The following is an 18,829-nucleotide window of genomic DNA, read 5'->3' as shown; positions in this document are numbered from 1 at the left end:
TGATATCCCAGCACCAGCCCTGCTTTGCTGTTCTCAGCCAACTGAGAACACATCCCAAGTAACAGCTGGAACACTGGCAGCACAACTGCCACAGCCGTGGCTGAGATGGAGATGCATCCTTGGTAACTCCCACATCTGGTGCTGTGAGGCAGCAGGAGAAATTAGGCTTCACTTGAATGGAACTCAGTCTTTCCCAGCCTGCCAGCAGCATGCCAGTGCTGCTCCTTAGGAGAATGCAAGACTCCTACACCCTAGTACTTCAATGAGTATATTTGGAAAACAAACTTAGTTAGGACTTGACCCACATGTCTCTCAACTTACAAGACAGCAATGTATCAACAGATCTTGCTGACAAGCTCCCAAAGAAATAGCCAGGTAACAAGTTACATAATTTCTTGCATTAGTGCAAGAATTATATTTATTCCTAACTCCTGAAGGACTCCTCAATTCCATTTTATCTTCTCATTTCCCTTTTGCTGTAAGTTTGTGCTTTCTAGTGTTTTTCTAAGGAATTTAATAATTGAACACAAAATACAGTACAGCAGCACACAATCTGCCAAGGGCCTGTTTAATTTATTAAGGCAGCCTGGTGAAACTGGGGTGACTAAGAAGACAGCACACAGCAGATCTTGGCCATCCTAGCAGGAGCTCTGATAGTCTCAGCATTCCATGACAAATTCTGCTCCGTGTCAGGGCCTTACCTAGATTGGAGGAGGCTCTGCCTTCAGCAGCTCGGTCCTGCAGGCTCTCAGCAATGTGCAACTGTTCTTCATGGTACTGCTTAGCCCTCTCCAGGTCTTGCATACATCTGGCTGCATGGCCCAGGCCAGCATAAGCTCTCATCTCAATGGCCTTCTCAGCCAGCTCCTGGGCCAACTCCAGCACATAGTTGTGGTAGGACATGGCTTTGTCGAAGTTCCTGCGGTAGTGGTAAGCACTGCCCAGGTTGCTGTAGGCTCGAGCTTCCTCCCGCTTGTTCCCCAGCTCCTTGGCAATCTTCAGGTGCTGCTCGTGGCACTGCACTGCGTTTTCAAAGTCCCCCATTGCAATGTACACTGCTCCCATGTTGCCCAGCTCCCGTGCCTCGGAGAGCTCATCCTTGGACTGCTTGGCGAGGAGCACGCACTGCTTGTGGCTGGCCAGGGCGTTGGGGTAGTCCCCGATGGCGGTGTACACGTGGCCCAGACTGCTCAGTGCCGAGGATGCTGCCTGCAGGGGTAAGGGAGACAATGGAAGTACAAGCATTCATGGCAACAAGTCAGATGGCCCCAGTCCTAGAAATCAAAACCATGAGAGGCCATTCTGGTGAAAGAATGTGACTACCAACTAGAAAACCTGTTCTCTGCAGCTCTAAACTGCTCAGAGCACCTTCTGTGGAGGCAGCAGGAAGGGATGGGGTTGACTCAGGAGGACATGGGTTGGACTACCTTTCTTTGATGTGTGCAGTGTGTGTTTGTACCTGGCAGAGGTGAAGGATAGCACCACAAAGATGCAGAGACTACTGAGGAGACAGTGATTGCTGCAGTTACCAACATCCTTCCATACCTCTGCTTCACAAGCATACCATGCTCTAAAGAGCACAGATTTTATAGTGCAGCATCATAGTCCTAAGCCCCACAAAACCTTGGGAATGCAACAAAGACAACAGCATTTCAGTAGCTGGATCCTCTGTCCCTTAGGCACATCTTACCTAAATACAGTGCTGTGAAAACCCAAGTTCCTACCACCAAGAAACAGCTGTATTTAATAAGAGAAATTATCTGAGAATCAGATTCTTTTGCCTCCTGCATCTCCCGGGATGCAGACCTGCCTTCCACCTGGCAGAGCCAGAGCTCCCAACCAGTCAGCAGGGCAAGGAGCCAAGGGCAGGGATGTGTTCCTAACACACCTGCTGCCTCAGCAAGGCTGCTCACTCCAGCGTGCTGACCCCAACTCCTCTGCAGTTCCTGCGTGTGCATTTCCTTTGCTACCCAGCTGTGACCCAGTTCCAAACCTCCCAAAAGGAGCTGTCAGGGTGAGGGCAGCAGCTGGCCAAGGGCTGCCACTCATGGCTCTTGGGCAGTCCTGGCAGTGGCCCCAGCCCCTCCTCAGTGCAGGCCAGACCAGCTGCTGTTGGTGTGGCCACAGGCAGAGCTGGGACTGGGTCCTGCTCCACGCTGGTCACACTGGCTGCAGAACTGGGTGGTCTGGCCCTGGACAGGCTCTTCAGCAGCACAGTGACATAAATTCTTGGCTGACAATGTGAGGGAGAGCTCTTAGAGGGCTTGAGGGGGCCTGTTTGCAGGCTGCTACAAAATCAACACAAAAATTATTGCTCTGAATTGGACTCCATTTTTACACAAATCTTCACGAAGCTTAATATATACAGAGTATTGAGTCATTTGCAACCTAAGTAGGGAAGAAAAGGGAAAAAAACAGATACATGCAGCCATCTTCCACAGGCCCAGACCAAAGTGGGGCCCATTACAGGCCTCAAGATGCATCACAGCTCCCTTCATTCTGAGAGGAAGCAACGTGCCCACTGCTGTGGAACAAGGCAGCACCACCCCCTGGGCCAAGAAAAGCCCAGTACAATGCTGTGAGAACTGATCCAGCCTGAAAGTTCAGAAATTCTGGAAGACTGGCCACCACCAGCAACAGAATTTCTGTTATTGCTGGAAGAGAACAGAAATGTCTTTCTGGAAAACAAGGAGTCAGTGAAATCTGGTGTCTCCTGGGGCTGCTAAAATAAAAAAAAGTGGACATCTATGCGTGCAGATTGCTGAAAAGATGAGCTCTGGCCAAAAGCCATCAGGCAGAGACTCAGATGATGTTAATGGGCTATGGCTGGGGAAAAGAGGCATAAATGGAAAGCAGCAGATCTCAGATTGTGTGTGCACAAGAGAAACTTGACAGAAGCAGGGACTGCGCATCCCGCACATGGGAAGAAATCTTTAGGATGCCTCCTAGAATGGGAAGCAGATGATAGGAATTGAAATTTGTGAGGCTGGAAATGTTTATTCTTAGGGCTCCTAATCCCTTAGCCCAAGAGCATGCCCAGGCTCACACTGAAGACCTAGAATGAAGGGTACAAGCTTGGCAACCATTCTCAAAGCATGCAAAAACACTTGGCTGACACGCCTGAGTGCCCAGGGCTGGATTATCTAAACCAGGATGTGGCAGGAGGACTAGTGAAGCAGAAAAGAAAAGTAAGTTGAAGGAGACAAAAAAAGAAATAGAAAATAAAGGGTGAAGAACTGATGAAAAATAGCACAACTTGATTAGAAAGCTGGGGCTGTTTTGCTTTTTGTGGCTCACCCAGACACACAGACAAGGCAGGAAGGCCACCTCTACCCTCTGATGTGTCCTTCATTCCAATGGCCCTCATGTTTTATTCTGCACCAGCTTCCACCGTTACCTGACCTGGGAAGAGCCCTTCTCAATCCTCTGGGACTCAGCATGAGGACAGCCTGTGGCACTCCTGGCTTTCCCAGGCTGGGGCTGATTCCTGCAGCAGCAATCCTCCAGCAAGATAACCATCAGTGCTCTATTTGCTCTGGGGGCAGTAAGGGCAGCTTGCCCCTACAGCAGTGTTTAGGAAAATTTGGTGATAACATCTGCTGGGTGACTCCAGTGACTCACTTCAGGGAATTAGGAACAGGACTCCAGAAGATAAATTCATGACTGTGTATTTAATAAAATCCTCCACATTACAGGATCCACTAGGAACCCCTAGTGGCTCAGCCCCAAGAGGGATGGGGTGTTCCCTCCTCACTGGCAGGGAGAGCACACAGCTGACACATGGCAAACAGACTCCATCTCTGCTAGCACACACCTCTGCTTGGTAGCAGGGTGATGTGAGACTGCAGCTCCATACCACAGGGGGCTTGCAACAGCAAACAAAGAAAATCAATGTTTTATATATCTGACAAAGACAAATTTTACAGTGGGGGTTGCTTACACCTCCAATTAAGCAATTTATCACTTTAATAGAAAGCAGATTCTTCTGCCATTGAGCTGAGGCACAGAAGGGAGCTCTGAAAAAGGTTCCTAAGTGCTCTCTTTCTCTCAGAAGCAACAGCCAGCTCAGGTTTTTCAGCTGAGTAAGGCAGAGTCTGATGTTAAGCAGATGTGCATCACAGAATGGCACCTGGCAATTCAGAGATGCATTCCTTAGGTATTTCACCCTTGGTGGAGAATGGTCATTTCCCAATCATGTTCCATTTAAACAAGCCTTCACCTGAGTGCACAGCCTGCTTAAATAAGAACACTCTATAATCATCCTGAAATGGACAAGGTAATGGAAAATGTTCTGCCTGGTATCTCACTGTAAGGCACCCTTAATCCCTGAACACAGACATTAATTAAGACTGATCAGAGATGGAGCATCCCCGCTTCAGCTGCTTCTTTCAACTTCCCTTCTCCCTCTGGGCACAGAGTAACAGCAGCTTGATCCTACAGATGTAGTGAACTGTACCCAGCAGATTACCATGCATATTCATCCCTGTACTGAGGGCAGGCAGCAGCACCTCTGAAAGCCAGTGTAGCTCTTCACCTGCCCCCCCTCACCCCTCACCTGCATGCCCTTGCTCCTGAATGCAAGCAAGCTGTGCTGGCTCACTGAGAGTGCTCTGAGGGTACTCAGGGGAGGAGATTGTTCCAGAACAGACACACACACAGGGCTCTGAAAGCACAGGCTGAGTGCTGTGGGTGTCACCACACTCAGTAAAATCTCACTGTGCCCACACTGCTGGAACTGCTCCAGGTAGGAAGGGCTCAGGATAACTGACACCAGGGACAGATCCCAGCTCTTTATGTACAGGAGCTGTTTGTTTTACAGGTAAGGACCAAGGAACTGCTGTGTACACAGACAGGACAGCACTGTGATGGGGGTAGTTCCAGGATCTGCTAAAATAATAATTTGTTGTAAATTGCACTTTATCTCCACTTATATTAAGCCCTTTCATCATTTCCTCAGAATCTACAGGTACGCCACAGCCTGGCTTGGACAATGCCTGATTTATGCACAAAGTCTCACATGCAAACAGAGCAGATGCCCCATCAAAATTACAACTTCTCCTTCTCTCCTCCCTTTAAGGTGAGGCTGATGTGCCAGTACCACATCTAGCTTCTTCCTTTCTGTACCATGCTTTTGAAAATCAGAAAGGAAGCAGCAGGCAATATCCTCCCCTCTCATACATGATCATACAGAGAAAGAAGGAATGGATTTGCTTTTAGGCAATTATTTCCTGAGGGCAAAATATACTGAAATCAATATCCCTGACAATCAATATCCTTATTTATTTGTAGAAAATCTCAGTCTTTAACAAAGAGCAAACACCAAAAAAGCCAAAGCCATGGAACAGCAGCACTAATATCTGAAAGCCTGTAAGGAGCTTTGTACCTACCAACTGAAAGAGAACAACAAGGAATTAATGACATAATAGAAAGACTGAAAACACACAGTATAAAGAGATGGTTCTGGCCTCCACTTGATTAATGGGTAAAATCCACAGAACTGCTGCTCACAACAGAGCCTGCCATGGACTGTGCTGACAATCTGCTCCCAGTCCTCTCTGTTTTCACTTGCTCAGGAAATTGCTAATGTTTCAGAGGACTTCTCATTCTCCCTGTTCCATGGCAAAAGTATCAAATGAAGTACATCAATCCAGGCAAACATGAGCAGCACTAGGGGTCTGACTGCCAGACCATTCACAATTCTCTTCAAGGAGAATGCTGACTTTCAGCTCCTCATTTGGAGATCAAAATAATGCTGCTCCATTCCAGTGGAAAAACCACTGACTCCATCTCCTCCCCTATCATTTAGGTGCAAGGTGCCTAGTTCTGCCTAGAACACTTGTAAAAGTAAACCTGAGCTACACCCTTAACAGAGTAATTTTGCAAATAGTTTTGACCAAGTTAGCAAGGTTTTGCTGGAAAGCTGAAGCAACAACTAGTTCATTCCATTTTTAGGAGTAAATCTGCCTGTCACTTGCACTGACCAGGCTGTTCACTGTGGGAACTGGTGCAACACCTCTCATCATGTGGTGCTGGGGACCTGGGGGAGTGGGCTGCCTTTCTGGGTGGGCTCTGCAAAGCTCCACTCATTCTGCAAAGAAATCACACAAAAACCACCAGCCCAAGAACACTACAAAGGAGACCTCATCATCAAGCCTACACATCACCTGGGGTTCATCTGTCTTTACCCCAAGTAGCCCAAATTTGGTCACTTTCTGGACATAATCTGAAAGGCTCCTGTGTGCAATCACTTTAGGGAGGATGGCTGACTTGACATTTTTAGTGGTGATGTAAGTATTCCTCAGTTAAAACCACAAGATTCTCCATGGTGGTGACCCTGAGGAGTGACTCATACCCTGGTCAAAGTCAGGAAGAATAAGCCAGCAAGTCACAAAGCTGGATCTAACAAGTTCAAAGAAAACATCTACTCCTACAGCAGTGTGCTGACCTGTGCCAACCCTTGCTACTCTTGTTCTTAAGCTGGACATCCCCTCACTGCAAACTCAATACAGAGGAGAAAAGCCCTGACTGAGGTGGGACTCCTGAAAATGCAGAGAGTGCTGCAGCTGCAGCTCCTGCATGAGTTTTCTGCTTCATTTTTTTTTTCTGCAGCCAGGTTCAGGCCTTAGCAGCATGCTGGGCTTTGCAGACACTGTGAAAGTAAAACCAGAAGACTGCATTTCCTTCAGCTAAAATCCATGTGCTGTGGAGGTCAAATGGGGACATTTAAAGGAGATCCTCAGGAAGTATTACATTTCCCTCTTGAGTCACAAGTCCAAACAAAACAAAGCATATGGCCTTTTAGTGCATTCCCAAATTTCCTGCACCAGTCAGATTTCTCTTCCTTCTGCTTAATCCTATCACTTTTGAACCAGACAAACCTGTATGAATCCTGTCAAGCTGACTCTAAAAAAGTCTGCTAAAGACAGAGAGAGAAAGGCAAAGAATTTATACTCTCAGATATAAATCCAACTGCTGAAGGTCAGGCACTAAGGCTGGTTCACATCACTGAACTCATCCTTTGAGGCACCCAGGTGAATCAGTCTGAGCTGTAATGCAGCACTAGTGGACCCACAATTACAAATTAACTCCAAAGGTAAGTGTTCTCCCAGCAGTTGGCACTCAGCCTTCCTCCAGGGTACAAGGCAGTCTGCACTGGACCCCTAATAAAGCAAGACTGCTGTCTGCACTGAGAGGCTGGAATCATTTCCTCATCACAGCCTGTCCCTGACATCTTAGTCTATGTTTCCAGGCATGACAAACTGCTTTAGCCTGAAGACTCTTTCCAGTTCTCATTTCTAAGGTATTTATAGCCTGTCCTCATTTTCCAGATTGTTTGCAAATATAACAAAACAACTGTGGTCGTAAGATTTTCAGATTTTTCCTTTCTGAAAAGTGTGGCAGCCCCAGGGCCAGACCACCTCTTTGTATGGCTGAGAGCCACACACATCCCACAGGCAGGGACACTGCCATGGGCTCCCTCCTGCTGCAGCTCATGAATGGATGGGATTCTCCACACTTTGTCCAGGACTGTTGGTAAGGAGCACATCCTCTACGAGATTTAACTCAGAAGAACAGAAAAAAACCCATTCTGCTGCCCCAAACCAGAATTCATACAAGTTCAGGGAGAAGGCTGAATCCATACACCCCTGCTATTGACTGAAGATGTGGCTTTACAGACAAAGCAGGGCTGGAGGGACACCTGGAAAGCATTTCCCCTTCCCCTCAGGAAAGGGCAGAAATCCTTGGCTTTACAGAATTTACAGATTTCATTAGACAGGAATGATCTATCTCTCCTTCTGCATCTCCTTCTGGAAACAACAGGGTGAAATTTGATCTTTGATTTGCACAGCCTGAAGCGAGGAGCTGCACTTTACCAAATGTGGGAGCTTTATACTGAGTTTCATTGCTTTGAAGGGGACTGGGAAAAATGACCAAAGCTGCAAACCTAAATAACTACTGTGTGAGATGCTCACAAAGCATGTTCAGACAGCTGCAGAATGTTCAAATTCCCAACAGAATCCAACCAAGGATTATGTCTGCCCCAGTAACCATATTCAATAATACTCCTTCAGGGATGCCAGTGCTTGGTGACCCCTCCCAGCCATGGCTCCAGGTACATCCAGCTCCATGGCAATGCCCTCTAGCAGGAAGCAGAGTACCCAGCTGGATTCTGGAGTCTCCTGGGCTGCAAGCCCATGGTTTCCCTCTTCAGTGGGAATTTCTGCATTCTGGTATTTCCCCTGCCACACAAGAACCCTCATAATATGCCAGAGCAAGGTGACACAGAAAACCCACCAAAGCCTGCTTAATAAACATCTTTCTTCTGTGCTACTTAACTACCAGTTCTAATTATCATGTTCATCATCCCCATTTCCTGCAAATAGTCAGCCTTTCTGAACAAAATCTGCTGAAGCTGCAAACATGAACTCTGCCTTACATTTGCAATCGTTTTAAAAAGCATCTTGAGACAGCAAAACCTGGCTCATCCAGCTACTGAGCACACCCACCTGCTGCAGAGAATTCCCAGAGCCCCAGATGCTCATGGAGATGTCCAGGGCAGCAGTCAGAGCCTGATACAAAGGGTCAGTAACAAGAGGGCACTGAGCCCCAGCAGTTCTCCACCTTTTCCTTCCACAAACAGCTGCTTCCAGAGGGAGGTGGGGGGAAATCCCTTCAAAACCAGGCCAGGAATGGTTGCTGCAATCTGTTGGTCATCATGAGTCAACCCAGGGGCAAGACAGTAGTGACACAGTCCGTCAGTCTGTCCTCTGTAGGAGTGTGCCCATTGTTGACACAGTGACAAAACTATCCTCTGTCCCTTCAAAAAGGAAAGAAGCCCAGAAGTTTCTCTCCTCGATTAGGTGAAAAAGCCACCTGCTAGGCCTAGGGGACTTCACCTCAAACTTAAGGATAGCTAACTGGACAGAAGCCAAAAAGTCCCACCTGAGCAATTTACTAGAAAAAGAAATGAACAAATAAACTAATCACTTTTGTAAGGTGTTTCACCAGGAGCAAGGACCTCCTGCACCTGGCTCAGTTTTTCCTCTGTTTATTATTTTGCCTTTTATTACACCTTTTTGTTTCCAACACTGCAACAGAAGCCATCCTGCTGATTTTTATGCCTCCAAGGGCAGCTGAGCTATCTTAGGTGTGTTATAGACCTCCAAGAGTTTATTAGACCTGGCTTGAGGAGGCAACTATAACAATCCTCGGCTCTCTGCCCTTCCCTCAGCCACACTGCTGAGAAAAGGGGCACCAGAAAGTGCTCAGCTGCACCTTCATCCCAGCCCCAGGAGAATTCAGGGCTGCAGACAATCCTCTTTCTCACCCAACACTTCTGTTCACTCCTGCATGGTGCAGAGAGATGCTGCACCCCAGGGGAAGGCTCAGTTCAGCTCAAAGCATGCCTGCCAGCCAACACAGAGGGGCTGCCAGCACCCAGTGGCTTTCTGGCAGCAGCATCCTCCCCAAGAGCTCCATGCTGGCAGCACAAGCACTCATTTCATGATGGTTGGTTTCTGATCCTGCCATGCTGCCCTGCTATTTCTGAACAGCGGGGCTGTAATCGAAGGCGTCTGAGGGCCCAGGAGAGAAGGGAGCTATGAGACTCTGGGCTCCTGTGGTGTCCATGGCCTCCTCATGGCAGGATTCAAGCACAGCCTTTGTGAGGGTTTGGACACTGCACCCAAGAAGGAGATCCACAGTTTTCCCTTTCTTGTCTACTTCTGCATGTCAGCCACTCACAGCTCCAAAACTCAAGTGTGTCTTCTCTAAATGAAATGTTCTGGAAGGAACACAGGGCCTTCAGAATGGTCACCATCAAGGGCCACCCCAACCTGTCCCAAGAAATCAAACATCTCTGGCTCTACACTGGCACAATGGCCCTACAGAATTCCTAATACAAGACAGTTCTGGACACCTGAGGAGCAGCTAGCAATGAAAAGGGACACAGGGGACTAATCTTACAGGCACTGAAAGCTTTCACATTTACATTTTGATTCCATTCTTTCCTCTGATCCTGGCACAGCTCATCAACAGCATAATCCTTGTCTAAATCACAGCTTGTGATGTGGCATCAACACACCCTACCTACATGAGTTACCTGATGGTTTCCAGAAGATTAGGCTACCTGGTGTGAAAACCAAAGTAATTAATTCAGAAATAGAGCACAGACATAACACTCAGCACCTGCATTATGGGCAGGTATAACTGCAGCCCTTAGACCACTCTGAGGAGAAACAGGCTGCAAGCTTCTGCTGCTCATCAGAGCCAGCTTTTGTGACAAGAAAAAGACAACAAGCTAAAATAATGTGATGCAGTCTTCCCTGCTAACATCATCTGCCACTCCTCCTCTGGCACATTCCAGTACCTTGGCTGCTGCTTTGGGGAACCTCTCTTTGTACAACTCCCAGCACTTTCATGAGCACGAAGCAGAGACTGGAAAACAGAGCAGCAGCCCAAGCTAGCAGAATGGGATTTCCTTGGCACATGAACTGCTGGACAGTAGTGCTGACATTTCAGACACAGAAAGCACAGAACACGAGGCTGCTGCTGCTCTAGGACAGGGCTGTCACTTTATCCATCCTTATCAATCAGCAAGGAAGTAAAGACTACATTTCACTCCACTGCAGCCAGATCTGCTCAGAGTGGACCTTCTTGTTCCTGCTCAGTGGCAATGACCCCTGCACAGGCAGCAGTTCCTGCAGGACAGGAGAGGGTGAACCCCAACAGCCTGCAGCTGGCTCTGAATGAGTGAAGAAAAGACAAGACCAGGGGCCCCCCCAGCCCAGGAAAGTTTGATTTTCCACCTCTGCACAAATTGCATGGGCCTTAGTTGGAGCTGGTGCCAAGAGAGATGCCCAAAGATCAGCTCCTGAGGTGCACAGAGGCCCTGAGCAGGGTTCTACAGCCCCCTGCCCATGTGCTCCCTGTGAGGTCAGATGGGCTGTGAGCACCCTCCTCACTCAGGATGGGATGGTTCCACTTTGTACTGATGCCATGGGGCACACAATGAGTGATGCCCACCCTGCCACCAGTGACATGGCTGAAGCAGGGACAGGACTAGCCACAGAACCAGCTCATTTGAATTTCTTGACCAGCTACTGAAGGTGGAAGCCATTCCTTACCTGAGATGGCTGTTTCATGGTGCCCTTCACAGCACCTCACTAAGAACCAGTCCTCTCCCTCACCTGCACAGACCAAACCCACAGTTGTGCTCAATCCCTCAAATTCCCTCTTAGAGACACTACAGGTGTGCCAAATCCCAGCAACACCTGCCCCACGCTCTCTCTGGACACAACTACAGCAAAACAGCTCTAACTTCTCCCCACACTGACTGAAGGAGCAAATGGCCTGTCAGGACACAGAGCCTGTGCTTGTAACAGGAGCTGCACAGACTCCCTGTGCCAAGGAAGAAAAACACATAAAATCCTGAATCTCTGTGAGCAGCTGAGATGCTTCCCTGCTCAGCTGGCAGCTCCCCTTCTCCAGGCCTGCATGGGGGAGGACACACCTGAATGCTCCAAACAGACCCTCTGCAACCTCCTCCTCCATTTATGGGCAGCACAACACAGCAAACATTTGCTCCAGCAGCCTCAGAACCTGACAGCCCCTCCAAAGACAGCAGTATCCCATACAAAGGAGCACTTTTTACCTTTTCTGCCAATTCTCTGTACAGTCAGGGGTAAAACAATTACCTCATTACAGTCACACACCAAATTCCCTTCTGCTGGAATTCACATCAGCCCTACTGCAACTTTATAACATTTGCATTATAAAAATGTCTGCAAAGGAGGCCAAGAAAAACAGCTTTTTGTTCAGAGGAAGCGCTGTGGTCAAGATGATGTCATCAGAAAGCGCCAAATTAATTTCCTGTGGTTACATCCTACAGGAAATCCAAGAAGCTCAGCTTTCTTGCTAAACCAAGTAGTCATTTGTTGTCAATAACTGTTAATTATGTGCCCAGATGTGTCATGAACTAAGGACTATTACCATTAGCCCTCATTCCCTGGACTCCCCTCAGTGAGATCTGTTTAAATCAGTGGGCTGAACACCAGGCAAAATGCTCCAGCCCCACATCCCAGGCCAGCCTGGGCTTCTGGGGCTGCTGTGCTCTTGCCAGCACATCAACTCCCCTGCTGCTGCCTCCATGCCCCACAACAGGGGATGAAACCCATGGGGCTCGAAACCCCACAGAAGAGCAGCAGCCACACAGGTTACTCTGTTAGCAGCAACAGGGACCCCGATCAAGAAAACTCCACAAATGACAAGTAACATCTTTTCTGCTCTTCATGAACAGAAACGAGGAAATCCTGAATCACTCCTAAAATCAGGAGTGATTCAGGATCTTTCCCAGCTGGTAAAATAATCAAGAAAATGTCTAGCAAGTCCCTCCCCCAGCCACAGTCCTTCCACAACCTACTGAAAGATGCATTTTTCCAAGGCTTACTTGATATTTAACTTACCAAGTTAGTAAAGCAGTAAAGCATTCAGCAAATTCTAGCAGATTTTTTCCACACTTACCAATGGGAAATTGATCTTCCTCAGCTTTTAGATCTCCCCCAAAACCACTAGTGCTTACATGAATTCTCACCTGCCCTGCTGCCATGCAATCAGCAGTCTCCATTTTCCCACTCACACTAGAGGGGAATCCCTGGAGCAGGGGATAGGTTTTGTATGTGTGCACTAAAATATGATTCTGTCCTTACAGTGAACTTTCAGTAGAAATGCCTTGGGACAGCCTCCTCAGCCTGTGCAGACCACTTCCCTGCACTGGCAGGGAGCCCAGCATAACTGAATGGTCAAGGCAAAGCAGATCCTGCACAATTTGTTTTCAGGTTTGCATGGGTTCTTTTTGCTCTCACTGGTGTTTAGACTAAGTGCATTTTATGCAAACACAGGGGTCAGGGATCTTGCCCATTTCTTGGCAGGAAAAGACAAAACTTAGGATGCAGCTTAGCAGAGACCAGGTCAGCAGCACCTGTAACACTGGGAAATGTGCTGAGGACAGCGAGGGCTCAGCTGCAGCAACGTGGTACTGACACTGACCCAGCAGCAGCTCCTACCCCTGGAGCCCAGAGCCTCTGTGCTGTAGGAACATGGATGGTAAGGGAGAGGGAGGCAAAAGGACCTGCTCAGAGCCCAGAGATAGGGGAGACAAATGGACAACCCAAGCATCCTGCCCCTCACACATCATTATCTACTGGTACAAAGACTTTTCTTAAGAAAAGGCAAGTGGACACCCAGGAGGAGAAGTCACAGCTTCCAAATTCTTAGGATAAAGGAGGGCAGACAGACAAGGTTTTTTGATCTCTCTGGACAACCATGCAGTGCAGACTACCAGCTTTGACTGTTTAAAAAGCTTCCTACCTCTCTGTCCTTGAGCTTCATGGCAAGCACCAGCTGATGTCTGTGGTTAGTAAGGGCTTCCCGGTAATTTCCTTTGGAGAAGAATGCAGAGCCCAGATTTCCATGAGCTCGGCATTCTCCTGTCTGGTCACCTGTGTCACATGCAAACAAAACAAAGATTAGCTAATACAGGCACTGCTGGAAGCATCCAATGGGAAGACTGAAATATGGGGTACAAGTGATGCTCTGGTGTGAGAACCAGCATTAGAACCAACTCATCTTTATGTTTAACACACAGCCAAACTTTCCTCTTTGCTGGCCTGCAGAAACTTTGACAGTAGCCATCAGTCTTATTTTTAGAATTGTTTTACTTTCTTCTGTGGCCTAACACTTGGCAATTTTCCATTCCCCCCTGTTTATTCCTTGCTTGACATTGTGAAGGTCAGACAATGACCAAGGCCTAGAATAAGCACAAAGCATGCCAGCTTTCTCCAGAAAGCAATTCTGCAGCACAGCTCAGCTCAGATGTACAAAGTACACCTACAAAGATCTTCAAGAGAGCAGTCCCTATGCTCTGAGTGAACAGTCCTGGCTCCAGCCTTTGGGCATTGTCTCTCCAGCTCTGCACAGCCAGGGCTTTGTCTCACACCTGTCTGCTCCCCTACAGAATCCCACAAAGCCAAATGCTCTCACTGTTGTACAGAAGGCACAGAACTCAAGGGGGATTTTTGATTTTGCTTATTTTTAAACACACTTTGTTCATCATTGTGTCACTACTGATTTGTTCCTTCCCTGGCTACTGCCCCAGACTCTCAGAGTACTTTTGTCCATCAAATACTTGGAAAAGCAGATGGATTAATTTAAGACTCATGTAGGGTTTTGAGCCGGAGTCAACACAGGGAATAAGAGCAATTCTCACAAACATGACTTCAGGTAATTAGAAGACTCTGTAAAACCTTAGCACATCCATTGATTATCTCCCCCTTCACACAGGCAGGCAAACAGGGATGCACAAACCTGCAGTCTGCACGTTTCAGAAGCTTCAGATCAGACTTAGTAGTCTGTGAAAACCCACAGAAACCTGAGCACTCAAGAGAGATGCTGATCATCAACCTAGCTCTTGATTTGTTTCACCAGTGCCCACCCAGCACTCCAGGAGTGAAAGGAGGACTCTTACCTAAACTCTTGGCTACGTCCAAGTCCTGCTGCATGTATCCAGTGCTTTTCTCCGTGTTCCCCAGGGACCAGTAGGCGCTGCTCAGCGCAGAGAACACCGATCCCCGCAGCTTCAGGCTGCAAGTGCCAATCTTCAGGGCAGCCTCCAGCACCACCACAGAGGCCCCGTGGTGGCCTGCAGTCAGGAGCTCCTGGCCAATCACAGACACCACAACAAAGGGGCTCTTGTCCAGCTTCATCTTCTGCAGTTGTTGGTAGGTGGGCTCCAGGGACTCTGAAGCGCAAAACCAAAGACAGAGGTACTCAGCAAACCAAGATATTTGCATCAGGAATCACCTTCACAACTCATCTCGATTTTTTTGTAAACAGATGACACATGACTTAAGGGCCAGACAGCCCAAATTCAACTAAGATTTATTAAGGGAGCTTGGGACTCAAAGGTACCATCTAAGATCTGGCACATCAAGACAGATCACCTGGCAAGCTGCTGTTTGCCTTGCAGAAAGCACTTCAGCAAGGCAGCATAAAAATAGAGCTTAGAGCAGCCTCAGCATAGAGCAGTCTCATCCTGAGCTCTGAAGTCTGGCCTAATGGCACAAGGAATACAGAAGCTATCTGTGGAATTTTGTAGGAAACTGGAAATGGGCCATCTGCAGTGTCTGAGAGCATTGCAGTTTTTGCTCTTTCAGCACAAACCTTCAGATGAACGTCTGCAAAGTCTGTGCCTGTCCAGATACCCAAGCACATGATATGTGCTAAGAGAGGTGACCAAAACTGCAGAAAGAAGCTGCCCCTTCTGCAGGAGACAGTGCTCCTGTGGCATGATAGCACTGGACCTGCCCAACTGCTTCAATTTGTCTAACTGCAGCAGGGAGCACAGTTGATACACAGCTGCAGGGCAGTCAGCCAGAGATCATCCTGCCAAATTTGGGGATGCTCCCACAGAACACCATATAGCCTGCATTCTAAGCAGCAGCCTTAGTACCTTTGGGTAGCAAATAAAATTGCATTCACCAGGTAACTGCTGTATAGGACAGAAACTTTCAGATAAATTAGTTTTGGAGGATGGAGAAAAACACTGTAAAAAATCAAATACCAACAAGGATATTTTTTCATTTCAGTGCTCCCTGGCTCCTAAGCCCTGTGGCCCCCAGCACCATCTGCTGAGGAGGACAATTGCCATGTTCCCTCCTGACTAACAGCATTAGGGCATTGCAGCACAAAGCCTGCAAGAGACACAGAGCTAGGAGGAGACAACCCCCTTCCTTTAGAGAAAAAAAATCTTGGAAACGGGGACACGATGAAAGAGAAAAACACTGCACAGCTCATATGGCTTCAAGGTCTCTGTGATTGCAAACACTGCTTGAACAGAAGCAAATTAGCAGAGCAGCCTTTTTGCCTTCTGGAATGCTGTGTTTTCAGAGACAGCAGTACCACAGAAAAGCTGCTGATGTGCTCTTCTGGGGCAAACACTGGCCTGGGGCATTTCAGATGTGCTGCTCCCAACCTAAACACTGTGGGAAGTTGTTCCAGTAACAACACAGGCAGTGCACAGCAGCACACACCTCTGCCTGCACTGATACTGGAGAGAAGAAAAACGAACAAGGACTCCATGGGAACTGCTGTACAAACCCAGTTTGATTCATCTCCAGTACCCCTCAAGCTGGCTAACACCATCTTACTGTCCCACTTAACCAGAAAGATAGTTTTTATTCCTCCTATATCTTCAGGCTCCATTCTTGGCATCCTCCTGACTCGGCAGAGAAGCCAAATCTTGAAATCTTTCCCTTCAGGCCTCCAGGTTCTCCTGTGCTCAGATTCTGGGACTCCGAGCTCTAACTCAGCAGCAGGTGAGACCCTGAGAACCCCCATGTGCTTACCTCGCATGGGAGACTTCATGGCGGCCTCGACCATGCCCACCAGGAGCTGCAGGCTCTTGGGATCCTGCGCCAGCCCCGAGGCAAAGGCGGCCAGCGCGTCCGCATGGCGTCCCAGGTACTGCAGGGCCACGCCCTGACGGAAGTATGCCTGCAGGGACAGAGGCAAAGCAATGCCCATCAGTGAGCCATCACAAACAGGAACAAATAACAGCTCCTGACCTCGTGCTGCTGGACAGCAGGCCACAGCATGGCAGCTCTGGCTTCTCTGGTCAATGGCTACAATCACTGCCACCAACGCTGCAGTCCGATCTGTGAACCCCACCAGTGTGTACCCCCTCATTGTGACCACCTTTTGAGCTTTGTCACCACCTTTTGAGCTTTAGCAAGGCCTCTGAACTGTTCTGGGGACCAGGGTTGGTCACTTCTAATAAGACAAAGCTTTCCCCTTGGACGTGGCCAAATGCTATTTCTTAACTACTTATAACCAGATGCTTTTTCTCAAGACCCTCCTTTCCAGTCTCGGCTCACACAGCACAGAACCAACCCACCTCCTCTCTCATCAGCTCTTGCTAACGAGTCCAGTATCAACATCCAGCACTAGCAGGGCCCAAAATGTACTGAAAGCTCAAGCTGCAATGAAACACAACAAAAAGATGCAGCCAGGAGCTGAGCCTTCTTTCTCCACTCACACCCAGACATTGTCCAGCACTGCCCCACTTGCTAAGTGCACTATATATACAACCCCACACACATACACATGTGTACATTGAGCTATACAACCTTCTTAGACTAAAGCAAGACACTCATCATTCTGAAACTGTTTACAAGACCATTTTTCCCCTGTCTTCATTTTCCAGAAAACCATTGATGGGAACCTGCAATACCTTCAAAGTAACTTGTATCTCCATATATTTCCATTTCTACATCAGCAACATCAATATGCAGCTGTAAAGCATTCCCAAACAGAGCTCCCAAATCTGCACACACTGGCATACCAGGAACCTACACACAAAGTAGGAACTTCAGACACACACCCTGCTCACACAATGAGCACAGGCAAAGCCCTGGCCCAAAGGGTATCCAGTGCTGCCTGGGAGATACTGGGGAAAAAGACCACAGAAACTACAGTCCAGTATTTACAAAGTACTCAAGTATTTGTAGCACACATATCTGGACACTGTGTTATAAAAAGGTCTTGAATCTTTAAGCACCTTTGATGCCTGTAACTCAGGTTTTATCTTCATGCCCAGCTAATACCTATCTAATGCAAATTTTGCTGCACTTTGAGTTCATTCAAACCTATTTCAGAAGCACAAATAAAGAGGATAAAGTATTATTTGTATTATTTAAAAGTGCTTTAAGAACCAGTACTGCTTTTTGAGATTGGCTCTCTTGGCTAGGACCTCATCACTCTCTCTTGGTCCACAATAGCACAGAGATCTGCACTCAAGATACATTAGGTATATATCTGGGAAGTCTTTTTACTTAAAAAGGAGAAATCTTTAATTAATTTTTGAACTCGTTAGAGCATTCAGGCACTTTTGGACTCCAATCCAGGAAGGCAGAGATTAAGGAAAATCAGAAATGATGTGAGAAATTTAGAGACATGAATATTTAATCTCTTTTCCATTAGTAAGTCTTGACTGTAGAACCCCTTTTAATGAATTCAATGAAAGCAAAATGCTTTTCATTAACCTTTAGTATAAATGTGTTCTTATTGAACCAAACAAGCCACTGTACTGGAAACCCAATTCATTGTTAACTAGATTACAAGCATGAAGCTTTAAATCAAAGAAAATACAAAGAACTAACAACATGCAGCAGCCACCAAGCACAAGTCCTCCCAGCAGAGTGTGAACTGTCACCTAAATCATGCTGTACACTATTAAGTCCTGCTTTTGCAGAATTACCATCTAATTGCTTTCTTTAGTGACTGATGAGAGAGGGAGTTGGACAAAGCATGACTCTGACTGGGACCTCTCCAGTCCACAAGGCTGCTTGGTCCAGGACAGCCAGGCCTGTCTGGTTCAGCTCTGCAGAAGGTGGGCACAGACACACAGCCACCAGCACTGAACTCCATGTGGGCACCTTCAGCACCTTGTGCTTCACTGGCACATCCTCAATGCTGAGAAATGAGAACCCCCATCTGTCACCATGATCTTTTCTGAAAAATCCTCTTTGCCCAGGATTTCCTCCAGGGAAACTGAGAAGCCTCAGAGAGGAATGAAAACAATAATTATCTGATTGCTGCTCCTGTGTTTGCTGCTTTGGAATGTGGCTTGGACATTGCTTCCCAACAGGTGAATGTTTGACTGGTTCCATGTGAATTGTTTTAATTTAATGACCAGTCACGGTCCAGCTGTGCCTCCAGTTGAGGCTCTGAGGAGCCACAGGTTTTTATTATTCATTCTTGTAAAGCCTTCTGA

General features: G+C 47.5%; 1 protein-coding gene across 2 annotated transcripts in view; it reads right to left on the bottom strand.

The window, feature by feature from the left end:
* The window catches only part of TTC28 (tetratricopeptide repeat domain 28), a 107,617-nt gene that overhangs the window by 30,505 nt on the left and 58,283 nt on the right, over positions 1–18,829 (bottom strand). For both annotated transcript variants that reach the window (XM_059863728.1, XM_059863729.1), the window contains 4 exons: positions 16,404–16,551; positions 14,525–14,797; positions 13,369–13,499; positions 702–1,209 (listed from right to left, as the gene is read on the bottom strand). In XM_059863728.1, the coding sequence (XP_059719711.1) occupies positions 702–1,209; positions 13,369–13,499; positions 14,525–14,797; positions 16,404–16,551 (1,060 nt within the window). The remainder of the gene's footprint in view (positions 1–701; positions 1,210–13,368; positions 13,500–14,524; positions 14,798–16,403; positions 16,552–18,829) is intronic.

Source organism: Haemorhous mexicanus, chromosome 19 (genome assembly GCF_027477595.1).
Source record: "Haemorhous mexicanus isolate bHaeMex1 chromosome 19, bHaeMex1.pri, whole genome shotgun sequence".
Lineage (NCBI taxonomy): Eukaryota > Metazoa > Chordata > Aves > Passeriformes > Fringillidae > Haemorhous > Haemorhous mexicanus.
Note: the sequence above shows the minus strand (reverse complement) of the source record. Positions and strands in the feature narration are given on the sequence as shown.